At 44.7% G+C, this 12878-nt stretch overlaps 1 protein-coding gene across 4 annotated transcripts; it reads left to right on the top strand.

Annotated features, from left to right (window-relative positions):
* The first annotated feature begins 4457 nt into the window (after positions 1 to 4457).
* FST (follistatin) lies at positions 4458 to 10988 on the top strand. 4 transcript variants are annotated; one of them, XM_028106655.2, is made up of 6 exons: positions 4458 to 4922; positions 6778 to 6969; positions 7419 to 7637; positions 7971 to 8195; positions 8853 to 9080; positions 9818 to 10988. In XM_028106655.2, exons 1-6 carry the CDS (start codon positions 4838 to 4840, stop codon positions 9898 to 9900), a joined length of 1032 nt encoding a protein of 343 aa, XP_027962456.1. In that variant the 5' UTR covers positions 4458 to 4837; the 3' UTR covers positions 9901 to 10988. The 4 variants fall into 4 exon arrangements, with proteins under 4 accessions (XP_027962456.1, XP_027962455.1, XP_027962458.1 ...); XM_028106654.2 differs by having other exon boundaries at positions 8850 to 9080; XM_028106657.2 differs by lacking the exon at positions 9818 to 10988 and adding an exon at positions 9550 to 9811 and having other exon boundaries at positions 8850 to 9080.
* The last annotated feature ends 1890 nt before the right edge of the window (positions 10989 to 12878 follow it).

Below are 12878 nucleotides of genomic sequence, written 5' to 3'. Positions count from 1 at the left end.
GAGTCTGCTTCTCCCTCTGCCTCTCTCCCTGCTCATGCTTTCTCTCTCTCTCTCTGTATCTCTGTGTCTCAAATGAAAAAATAAAGTCTTTAAAAATAAAAAATAAAAATAATAAAACACATACATTCTAATGACTTTTTTAAAAACTTAATCAATTGGTTTGGACATCTTGGATCAACATTGCTTTTATGTACTCACATTTCTTAACTTTTTAGTTCTGCAACAATTCAGCCAATACAGAACTATTACCCCCCCACCCCACCTCAAATCCTCATTCTAGCCTATGAAGTTGCACAATCCAGAGACCATGACGCATTTAAGTAGCTGTTTTTGTACCTAGAAGAACAAAATCTGATTTTAAAATCATTTCAGCCTATTTATCAAGTGCTTAAATTCTATAAGATTATTTATCTGCATTTGAAATCTTAATATTCATTTTGCAAAACACCTCACTTCAAAAAACTTGAACGTTTAATTTTAAGGCAAAAAGTAAAAGCTACTCAGTTCATGACTTTCAAATTTTCCATACATAACTTCATCCCACCCCCTCCATATTCTCTTTTTAGAGACTGAAATTTAACGAGGTCAGTTCTGGTCTCAAACAACAATTTCATATGATTTCAAATAGCTATCTTTGGAGCTAGACTGAATCATTTGCTAAATTCTAATATTTTAAATTTATAAACTTCAGAAGGAAGACAGCTTTTGAAGCTGACAAAAAAACAATCAGAGAACAGCAGTCTTTTTGTGTGCTGCCCAGAAAGTCAGTTACAAAGTGGTCCTATTGTGTTTCTCATAATTTACATTTACTTTTTTGGCAGAGCAGAAAGGAAAAAAATAAGAAGTCAAACTTAGAGGCATACAACAAAAATGAAAGAAGGCATTTTTATTTTAAAATGTCCCCGTGACATTTAGACATCCACAAACCCAATATTTAGCATTTACAGGAGATAAAACAGTAAAAAAAAAAAAAAATAGCAGCTGTTTTTCTGTGATGGCATTGAACAGGTGTAATACCATTTCATACCACAGAAATTGGATGGATCTCTTGCTGATGCCCACAGGAGGCATGGAACCAATATTGACCTACGTCTCATCTCCTTGAATTGGCCAGAAGATAACCCAAGCCAACAAGAGTCCTAATGACTGATCCGTGCCGATTCAGAGCAGACATTCTCCCAAACAGATCAATACTATCCAAGGTGCAGCTGAAAAACAGGATGAGCTTGTATCATTAAACAAACAGCAAGCTGCTTATTCAAAAGGGCAAAAGCAACACAGCATTTGTGTTTTCCACAGTGTGTTTGCCAGTAACCTCAACCCTGACCTGCAGGGCCACCCTCTCTGGGGCGAGAAGTAATCCTGTGTTGGGTCTGCCTCTGTACTGGCGCACTCCTATGAGAAGTGGCATTTTTTACAAGGAAAGCTACCATGTCTGCTTTGGCCAACCTAGACAATTACATGATGCCAAAGCAATTAGCCAATGCAGTTGATTTAGTCAAATGACCAGTCTGAGTATTTGGCATTATGTAGACAAAAAATAAAATTGAAACAGAATTTTCACTTTTTACCCATCATACGGAATTATGTAGACACACCTTAGATTAAATTAATTTAGAAAGTGTTTATGACACCAGTTGTCTCTCTATATATAAATTAAGTACTTAGATAAACCAAATACTTCTGATAAAAATTCTAGATATTATTAACATTGCAAAGCTGACTATTCCAATTTTTATTTAGTCACACAGATCTCCCCAAAAAAGTCACATTGTATCTATCTGTATGCTCTTTTTAGGTCAACATACTGTCTATGCACATGTAATTGAACAAGTTAAATCTAATAAGAACATGCAAGTTACATCACTATTTTCACTGGTATATGTTATAAAATATTAAGAAATTATGATCTTTAAAACCATCTTCCCAGAAGTACTGGGGAAATAAACCATGGATTAAAATGTGACCCTACGTTCCTCTAAGCAAGATGACTTCATATATAACCAAGTATAAGTAAAATTTAAATGTTTTGTATGGTCCTAGGGTGAAAATCTAATTACAATCAGATTTTCCAAGTTTTAAGGGGCTACAGTGGATTCAGGACCAATAAATGTATTTAAACAGGGGCAAATATAAATTCATATAATTATGTTTGGATCTTAAAATTTTTTAATGGCTATTGGTAGCACGGCCAGAAGATCCAGCCATCTACCACCTAAGATCTTTTAGGTACTTAGAATATCTAATATATTTTGCAATCCTAGATACATGCTTTGATAAACCCAGCTAAAACAAAAGCTGTGTCACTTGCTATTAAAAGACAAATTTTTACACATATAAAAAAGTCAAATAACAATAATTGTTAGCTTTCCCCTTTCTTTCGGCTGTTTTCCTTGGGGAAAAAAGACCTGAAGGGGAGGAAACAAACTTTCCCTCCAGCACTTTAGTATACAAGCACTGTATCCACCTCCCTGAATAAAGAAGAAATAAATTCAACTTTGGAACTCTGCCATTGAGTGGCGGCTCCTGCAAAGGGGACAGTTTGCTATTAATTGTTAATGTCGTCTGCCATTAGAGGGCACTAAACAACTCTACATTATATGCTGCGTTGGAGGGAAGAGAGAAAGGAAGACGGGAAAAGAAAGAGGGGAGGGGGAAAGGGGGGAGAGTTTGAGCAGACTCGGGGGTAAGGGAGGGAAAGAGAAAAGAGAAGGGGTGGGCAGACGGGAGGGAAGGGGAAAAGAGGGAAGAGAGAGAGAGAATGAATAAATCTGGAAAATTTAAGAAGGATGTGAAGCCCCCCAGAGCCGTCTGAAGTCACCAAAAAGCCAGCCCCCCACCCACGGGCCGCCCGCACCCCTCCTCTCCCGTCCCCAGGACGGTAATTATAAAGCGAAAAGCAGCGGCGAGGTCACCCGTTTTTACCAGCCTGCTGCACCGAATGCGCGCGGTGCAGGTGCGCCGGCCGCGGGGCTTTGTGATTCATGCCCACTTTCAAAGGGGGGCTTGGGCCCGTCTGAGAGGCACCCAAACAACTGTCTTCTAATATTAGCACGGCTGTATTTCGGGATCTATTATAGTCTGTCCAGACAGATCCCATTGTAATGGGATCTTTTATTAAAAGATTAGCACTATCTCCTGCAGTTGGTGGAAAAAAATCTGTTATCACTGAGTTATTTGCAGTTGTGGGGGGGGGGTTGATGGAAGATGGGGGGTGGGAGGGCGAGAGGAGGAATGGGGGGGCGGTCTGGCGGGGGGAGGTTTGAGGGAGGGCGAAGAGGGGCGGATTTGAAATCCGTAGAAGAACAAATCCCAGTGACCTGCGAATATCCAAGAATTTAGTCTGCATACTTCGCTGTCTGTTGTCCTTCGGGCTCCAGAAGCGAAAAGAATGGAAATTTAAAAGGCAGCTTTGGAATAAACAATATAGCATTTTCCGTGAAGTAATCGTTTTATATAAAAGGAAATATCGCCTCCTCAGTTTCATTCAGCGGTGCCAAAAATGTTATAAATGAGAGACCCGCCAACTTTCAGCGAAGAATGCCAGGCACTGTGCTTAATAAACTGAGGCTACAGAAGTTCATTATCGATGTTGCAATCTTTTTTATTCCGCGAACGGAGAGAGAGAGAGAGAGAGAGAGCGCGAGAGAGCGAGAGAGCGCGAGCCGAGGAGACTGGGAGAGACCGACAGAGACACACAGGACAGAAACTGGGGAGTCTCCGAGCCGTGGGGGGGGCAGACCGCCTACGTCGGCGCCCCAGCTCCGGGCTCCGACTCCAGACGCCGCGAAGTGAAAGGGGAGAAAAGAAAGGGAGAGGGCGAGACTGTGACGGCGAGGTGGGGGGGAAGGCTGGGCCTGAGGTGTTAAAACAATTTTTTTTTCTTGTGACTCGTCGAGACCAAGGGCCGCCTCTCGGCCCCTCTCAGCCAAGGTGGAAGGCGCCGGGGCTGGGGGTGGCCGCAAAGTCAGGCAAGCACGGACCCCAGACACAAAACCTCAACGGTCCCGCGCGGGGGCTGCGGGGGCCTAAAACTGCCGCGCGCCCCAGCGAAGCGCCGGGGCCAGCGCACTCCGACCCGACCGCGAGCGGGCTATTTCAGCAGCTCCGGGCTCTCAGGGCGTTTGCAAAGTCTTTCTGGAGCCGAGGAGCGATGGAGCAGAGACAAACTCCCAGGTTTCCCCCACACACACACCCGCTCCGCCCGCCGCCTCCTCCTCCAGCGCCCCCACCGCGCCCCCCCCTCACACACACACACACACTCACACACTCACACACCCGCCACCCCGGGCGCGCCGGCGTTGCCTGCGAGCGGCGGCGTACAGGACTTGAAGTGGGTGTTCTTCCCCACTCCCCACCCCCGAAGCGTCGCCCCCACCCCCCGCCCCTCCGCCTTCCCCCTCCCTCTCCCTCCTACGCAAATAAGAACTCGGCGATTCCCCTCCTGCCGCTTTGATTTCGGGCACCTCCAACAGATAATTGGGAAGGGTTTCCAGAAGGTGGGAAATGTCACCTGATTCACACTGAACTTTTAAAAGCTCCCCACCCCCAAGGAGCCGCGCACACCCTTGCTCGCGGCCGCCCTCCCATTGCCCCACACACTGGGAGACCGCCCACCGCAAACCTCGGAGACCCCCGTCTAGATTTAAAGCGCGGCTGCGCCCGGCTTCTGACGTCCATTGAATCGCGCGGGCGGCCGGCGGCGAGCGCGGGGCTGCGCCGGGATCGCTGCGCCCTCCGCCGCTCGCCTTTGCGACGCGCGCCGCTCGCCCGAGCCACCCGCCGCCGCGCCCGCTCCCCGCGCCGCCGCGCTCCTCGCCCCGCGTCTGCCCCCAGGATGGTCGGTCCCAGGCACCAGCCCGGCGGGCTTTGCCTCCTGCTGCTGCTGCTCTGCCAGTTCATGGAGGACCGCAGCGCCCAGGGTAAGCGAGGGGGGATGCGCGGGGAGGCCCGGCTGCGGGCAGGGGTTTGTACTTTTCTGTGGTCTGCGCTGGGTCTGTTCTAAGCAACGCTGCTCTCGGAAGATGTTGGACCAACTTAGCGACTCCAGGATGGAGCGGAGTGGGAAAACTGAAGGCAGTGACACTTCAGGACTGCCAGCCGAGTTTGGAGCTCGAGTAAGGAAAAGCAGTAAGCTCGAGTCTCTCTCAGTAGTTAGGGTTAGATGCTCCAAGTTCTGGACATAATGAGTTTAGATGTTATCTCCCCTGTTTTGGCTCTGAAGAAGGGGACAAGCATCAGTAGCCTGGAGATTTCAGTCGATCCATTTACCATCTAACCTCTTTTCCTCCTACATCTTTTGGATACTTTAAAAAATGACTGGGGGATGGGGAGAGATACTGAAATTTCTTTGGTGGCCGGGGGACGTGGTTTCAGCAACTTTGCCCAAACTTGGAGATGTGGGTGCTGAAAATTTTAGAGGGAAGAGTAGCTTTCTGCCTAGTGGATGCTTCTTCCAACCCCCTCCCCCCAAACCCCGCAAAAAAAAAAAAAATTACCCCGGTGTGTTTTGAGTTTTAATTTTTTTTTTCTGTGCCTCATTCCTACGACTAACTTTATGTAGAACAGCGAGGAGCTCACAACTTATTTAAATTCTGAGACGCATTAAGAGCAAATTTCTAAAGTTTGGGGGGTTTTTTATTAAATTTATTTCAATTAGTCTTGGGGCACAATTTTTTTTAAATAATAATATATTGCGGTTCAATTATTGTTCATATTATATAGATGATTCATAAGAAGTCTTCCTGACCAAAATCCTAACATGAAAAGGGGGGAGGAAGAAGGGGAAATTACTTGCAGAGATTGCTCGGTAGGAATGAGATAGGTGTATGTTACTGTGAAATAGTAGGAAACCTCCCCCTTTTCTTTTTTACCCTACACTTTTCTTCAGACAGACCTGTAACTTTCCTTGCTCTAGCGTTAACGTTTTGAGTATGTTGTAAACTGTTCCCCTGGGCACTGCCCCCTCGCCGTCGGCACCGCACTACTCTGAGTTGCCCGCCTTTCGGGGCGAGGCGCTGCCTAGGTGCCGCGGACGTGGGCGCCGGGGAAAGCAGCCCTCGGAGATTTCGAAAGATCGCGGTGGCCGCGGGCGTCCTCTGGGTCTGGCGGATTGCAAAACGGGCCGGGCCGGCTGGCGGGCGGGCTGCGCCTCGAGGCCGCACAGGGCAGCTCCGGGCAGGGCCCGGTTGCTTTTTTGCTTTCATTTTTCACAAGTGCCTTGTGCTTGATCTGTTCTGTTGTGTGTGTCTGTGTCGGTCTCTCTTTCTCTTTTCTTTCTTCCTCTCTCTCAAGTTCTCCTACTTTCTTAACCCCTGTCACAAATAATACCAGTACCGCCTACATGAAACCGACATGTAAAAACATCCGTCGCATCCTGTTTTTGTCAGGTTCTTTAATCTGCTCTTCGAGTCGCTGCAGGTTATGAAATGGGACGAATAAAAGTAAACAGTCTAGTAAAAGTCAATGCAAGCTGCACGTGTTGTGTCTGGGTCACTGGTAACTGACATTGATATGGCTGGGGCGCTCTGGCTTCTCTCTCTTGCCTTGCTTCCCCCTCACCCACCTCCCACCTCTTCAGCCGGATTTTTCCCCCTCTCTTCCCCCACCTCTTCACTCCCTTCGATTTATTTTCTGCTTTTCTCTCCCGTCTCTCTCTACTCCTCCACACTCACTCCCTCCCCATCCCCGCTGGGTCTCCTTCCCTCGCAGGCTCACCGCCTCCCTCCCCCTACCCTGCCTCTCTCTCACCCACCTCCCACCCCTGTCTCCTCGCAGCTGGAAATTGCTGGCTCCGCCAAGCAAAGAACGGCCGCTGCCAGGTCCTGTACAAGACAGAACTGAGCAAGGAGGAGTGCTGCAGCACCGGCCGCCTGAGCACCTCGTGGACCGAGGAGGATGTAAATGACAACACGCTCTTCAAGTGGATGATTTTCAACGGGGGCGCCCCCAACTGCATTCCCTGTAAAGGTAGGACTCTTCCTCCCCAGTTGTCAGGGCCTCGGTAGAGGGCGTCTTATCCTCGCCTTCCCCATTGCCCAGCTGGGGTTTGGGACTAGGAGAGTTTTGTTCGCGGGTTCCATCTTCCCCCAGCCCCTGTAAGCCTTTCTGGTTGAATCTTGGCTGTTACACACCACACGCAAAACACGGTTCCCAGAGGTTCCCCGACTTACTAGCCAAGTGCGGTGGTGAAGCCAGCACACTCGCCCTATCTGAGAGAGATTTGGGTCTAGGGTGCAGGCCACTGTCCCCCCCCCCCACCCGCCCCCCACCTGCCCCCTCCGCAACTTCTAGGAGAGAGCTGGACCCCTCTGGTGGAACTCTTGGCCACAGGGTGGTACCAGGCCTCCACAGCCCTCCTGGCTCACCTGCATACTGCCTGGCCCAGGTTTTTATCCGCGTCTGTTTCCGCCTCGTAGAGACCTGCGAGAACGTGGACTGTGGCCCTGGGAAAAAATGCCGAATGAACAAGAAGAACAAACCCCGCTGCGTCTGTGCCCCAGATTGTTCCAACATCACTTGGAAGGGCCCAGTGTGTGGGCTGGATGGGAAAACCTACCGCAATGAGTGTGCGCTCCTCAAGGCCAGATGTAAAGAGCAGCCGGAACTGGAAGTACAGTACCAGGGCAAATGTAAAAGTAGGTCCGACCTGGCTCCCCTCCTACAGCTTTCTCCCCTGAGGTGGACCCACTGGAAGACCCCTGGGGGACGGTATAGTCCACTCTTAAGAGCCTAACCATAATGATGATGCAAAATAAAGTAACCCTTTTTTATATTCTGAAGACTTCATAAGAACACTGAGGGGATCGACCTAGAGTCGTAGATTTTCTCTTGAAAACCACAAGGCTCCCAAAGTGCTTTTTGAAAAGCTGGGTACTTCCCTTTTATGATATCCTTGATAATACCAAATGCTCACTCCCTAAGGGCCAGGAAGCGCCTATTATTGATGTGTGTTTCCCTCTTTATTTCAGAGACATGTCGGGATGTTTTCTGTCCAGGCAGCTCCACATGCGTGGTGGACCAGACTAATAATGCCTACTGTGTGACATGTAACCGGATTTGCCCAGAGCCCACCTCCTCTGAACAGTATCTCTGTGGGAATGATGGAGTGACCTACTCCAGTGCCTGTCACCTGAGAAAGGCTACCTGTCTCCTGGGCAGATCGATTGGATTAGCCTATGAGGGAAAGTGTATCAGTAGGTATTCTGGATTAAGGAAGGAAAAATGGAAACAGGATCAGAAAGGCTAGTTGTAGTATTAAAACCGTGGAGTTAATCAATGAATAAGCCTAAAGCCTCTCCATAATGCATGGTTTCACCAAAGGGAGAAATACTCTCCAGTTTGGGTAAACTGTGGTATCCACAGCATTCCTCAGGAAAACAGTTATCTTCCAGAAGCATTGGCATATATGTTGAAATGCCAGCAAGAAACAGGAAACAATTTTCTGTCTTAGGAAACTTAGAACTCATTCAATTTTACACATATTTTAGGTGCTAGACTTGCTGGAAGCAAGAAATAATTGCTTAACAGTTCCTAAAATCTGTTACCAGATTCTAATAACTGATGGAATTTTTATTTTGCAAAAGATCCCACTTGTGGGAAATAAATCAAATACATATTTAACTCAAGAATACTGTGATAACCTGTTCCCCAGAAATACCATTTTCGTGTACTAAAAGGGTATGTAGGAAACGTGTGCATTTGAGTTTCCATTTTATAATCAAGCATTTTTGCATAATATCTCCATTATCCTATTAGTGAGTTGGTATTTATTGACAGGGGACTAAAGTAAGGGAGAAATGGGGAAAAGGGGAAATCAGTTTGCTCATCCCAGGCGTCTTATATCCTAGAAGCAAAGTCCTGTGAAGATATCCAGTGCACCGGTGGAAAGAAGTGTTTATGGGATTTCAAGGTTGGCAGAGGCCGGTGTTCCCTCTGCGATGAGCTGTGCCCTGAGAGTAAGTCTGAGGAGCCTGTCTGTGCCAGCGACAATACCACTTACGCCAGTGAGTGTGCCATGAAGGAAGCTTCCTGCTCCTCGGGGGTGCTGCTGGAAGTAAAGCACTCCGGATCTTGCAACTGTAAGTGCGATTTTAACCTTGCTGCCATTTGAGGCTTTCCCAGGCAAGCCCTAGGGAATGAATGGAGATGTAAAAAGCACAAAAACCCTCCAGTAGAAGCCCATTTCTGTTAAAATTAGGTAACTGCTAGATTTCACCAGCAGTTCAGTGGTCCACAGAAACATTTCCCTGGAATGTTTCTGGCTTTAGGACTTGTCCAGTGATCATCAACGGGCTTGCCTCTAAAAACCTACTTCTAGTCGTTTGCCCCTAATTCTTTGGCTTTAGTCATGTGCTTTGCCGTTTGCTTTATTAACACTTGAATCTAAACTAACTGCTTCAAAAGTCTTTTTTTTTTTTTCTTTTTCAAAGACAGCTTTCTGTGATCACACACAGGCGGCTGCTTTTCGCAGTTGCCTCTACTAACTCTGAATTAAGGACCCAAAGCAGTTATACCTAGAACACAAGAGCGCTTTTTATCTAATTTCAGGAATCTGCCCGTAAAACCTGAGCCATTGATTCTTCAGAACTTTCTGCAGTCTTTGACTTCATAGATTATGTTTAAAACAAACAAAAAAAAATTTTAAACTTATTGCATAACAGCAGATGCCAAAAACAAAGCATCTCACTGCAAGTCACATAAAAATGCAACGCTGTAATATGGCTGTATCAGAGGGCTTTGAAAACATACACTGAGCTGCTTCTGCGCTGTTGTTGTCCATATTTAAACAACAGCTCCCCTGTATTCCCCCATCTAGCCATTTCGGAAGATACCGAGGAAGAAGAGGAAGATGAAGACCAGGACTACAGCTTTCCTATATCTTCCATTCTAGAGTGGTAAACCCTCCACCAGTGTTCAGTGTTGACATAGCCTTTGGCAAAAACAAAAAAAAGGGGGGGGGGGAGAAAAAAAATATATTGTCCATACTGTAAATAAGTGTATGCTTATTTATTTGGGGGGAAAACTATACATAAAGGACTTTTGTCCTAGAGCTCGCTCCCAGGCCACCTTGTTACTCATTGGACCAGGAGAGGCAGTCGTTGTGAGGTCTACTGGATGAGGCCCATAGTTGAGACTTGTAGACATTTATTTATACTGTGTCATGTTTTATAATTTATACATAAAATGTCTGGTTGACTGTACACCTTGTTTTTGAAGAAATTTATTCGTGAAAGGAAGAGCAGTTGTTATTTATTGTGAGGTCTCTTGTAAAGTAAAAGCTTTTTTTTTTCCTTGTAAACCATTTAAATCCATTCCTGACTTTTCACTCACTCACCTGTCTCCCTTCAGTTCACTGTTATTAGACTCCTTTCCACTTTAACAAACTTGCATGTCAGTTTCTGTCGTGTTTATTTATTGGATTCTCTGCTGCCTGTTCTGTACGTACATGATCCCTCGGGTTTTGTTTACAAGGAATCTTGACTGACCAAAAGGCGTGATAACTGACTCAACTAGAAGGTACAGAGGATACATCTTTGAGGAAACTCCTAGTTTAGCTCTCTTGTCATGATTTGTGAGAGAAAGGGTGATAGTAATGTTAGAATTCTCAGAATATACTTTTAAGATGTTACAAATCCAAAGAAATTGAGTGATATGGGTATCTGGAGACTGAAGGAAGGGAATGCTATACATTGAACCTTTTGTTAGGTGTTTCCTTTAAGCTAGTGTGCTGTACCTCCAATAAGTTCTTTTTCAAACAGTGTGTCACTAAAAGTTATATCAAAGCTTTATCAGTTCAAGTTTCTTGCTTTTCATACTTTTTTCTGATGCAATTTTATATTTTCAAACATGGCAAGTTAAATATAAATTCATTTAAATATATAGTTTTGTACTTTTCTACCATGTAAATGTGCAATGTATATAAAAGTTATAATGTGTATTTGTAAATAAATGATGAGTGAAAAAATAAAAAAATTTTAAAAAGCCAATGGTCTCACTTGTTGATAATGTGGAAGAAGTTGTTGGGGCTTTTGAGTTAAAGTGCATACGATACATTTGCTGAAAAGTAGAGTGAGCTCCAAAGTGAGGTAAATTACCAATCACTTCAGTGGAGTCTGAAGAATAAAGGGATCTGAGGTCCAGCAACCCCTCTGCAGGAGTGACTCCATACCTAAAAACACCATCATCTTTGCTGTCCTTTTGTAAGCTCCTCTCCATAGCCAAGGGAACCCTTTATCTTCCTTCATGTAAATGAAATGGATCTTAGATCTTTAATTAAACGGCACATCCCAAGGAAAAGTGAAAATAGACTAATACTTGACAAGCACATTCTAGAAATCAGAATATCAATTACAGAAATAGACATTACAGGGTTAGAATTCTGGGGACTTGGGGTGAGGATGGGGCAGAAGTGGATTTCCACAATGACCTCCATGGTTCATCGGGATTATGTAATGACACTCAAGAGAATGTGTGTCAATATTTTGCAGCTTATATTAAGAGCCAAGTCCCCCACATTATTAGAGCCTAGTCCCTGTAACACATAATAATGCAAAACTAGATAATACAAATTGTCCAATGAGTGCTAATTCATTGCCTAAGTGTATTAAAAATACCAAAGGAATGAAAGATGCAAAGAAATGAGGACTGGGTCTGTGGGAGGGAAAGAGCAAAGAACAGTCAATATTGCCAACATTGCTCAACTAATAGATAGGATCTTTCAAAACCATGACCCAAGATCTTTTTAAGAATTTTGTCTCTTTTCTGAAAACCCTCGTATTCTAATACAACTATTAAAAATGATTGTAGGGGACTCTTGGCTCTCAACTGTGGTCACCAAATTTGGTAGAGGCCGAGGGGCCTCTTAGGTAGGGAGTTTAAATAATGATTGGGAACCTGTTCGCCTTCAGCCCCAGCTTCCCAGAGAAAGGTGAAAGGGAGTTGCAGAAGACGAAACAGACTGCCATTAACCCTGGGGAAGACAAGGGTCATAACTTCAGTGCCCAGAAGCTACTGGCGTGCCACTAGGGATGGGCTCTTGGGAAAGGAAAGAGCAGCAGATTTAGTCTCACAGCCCTTCCTGGAGTTGATTTGTGACTTTGTCATGGGATGCTACAGACATTTTAAAGCTGCCATTGACGATCAGAGTAAAAACATCAGATTTAACAGGGACCCATGTGTGTCTTAGTAAGGGGGAATGATAAACTCAACATCTTGCCTTTTAAACAACATCCTGATTATTTAAAATTTTTTATTTTATATTTGTCAGCATCAGTCATTCCTCTTACATACTAGACAGTATCTCATTTTCCTTCTTGGAGTTCCCTACTTTTTCAGTAATCCTGTATTTGATTAATTAGAACCAAAAAAATAGAAGTCTCTTCTAAAATTAAAATTAGATTAACATCATGAGGCTATAGTTCAACTATGATTTAAAAAGTCTTTTAAAAAAAAGTAATTCACTTAGGCATACAATATCATAGAAACAGTTACTAGTAACTAGCTAACTAATTAAAACTAGTTTTAATTAGTATGAACAAATCCTAATCATCATTAGAAATTATAAGATACCAAGTAATGAAAAAATCTATCAGAAGTCTAATTTTCATCAGATGTCCACCCAAATTAAGACTTTTACATACTGTATGAGTATGGCTTCTAGACTATAGCAAAAATGAAATCTGGCATAATCAGAACTATTCTCAAATGTGACAGCTAAATGCAGTAACTGACCTTAGACTGCATCCTGTACCCAAGGAAGAAAATCCTATAAATAACATTAAAGGGCCAATTGACAAATTGGAATACTGTCCATAGATTAAAGTATTGAATTACTGTTGAATTTACTGAAATTCACTACTGTAATGTGGTCACAAAAG

This window comes from Eumetopias jubatus, unplaced genomic scaffold (genome assembly GCF_037043125.1).
Source record: "Eumetopias jubatus isolate StellerSeaLion01/CBP00866 unplaced genomic scaffold, mEumJub1_p1.0 scaffold_5, whole genome shotgun sequence".
Classification (NCBI taxonomy): domain Eukaryota; kingdom Metazoa; phylum Chordata; class Mammalia; order Carnivora; family Otariidae; genus Eumetopias; species Eumetopias jubatus.
This window is presented reverse-complemented; position numbering and strand designations above follow the sequence as displayed.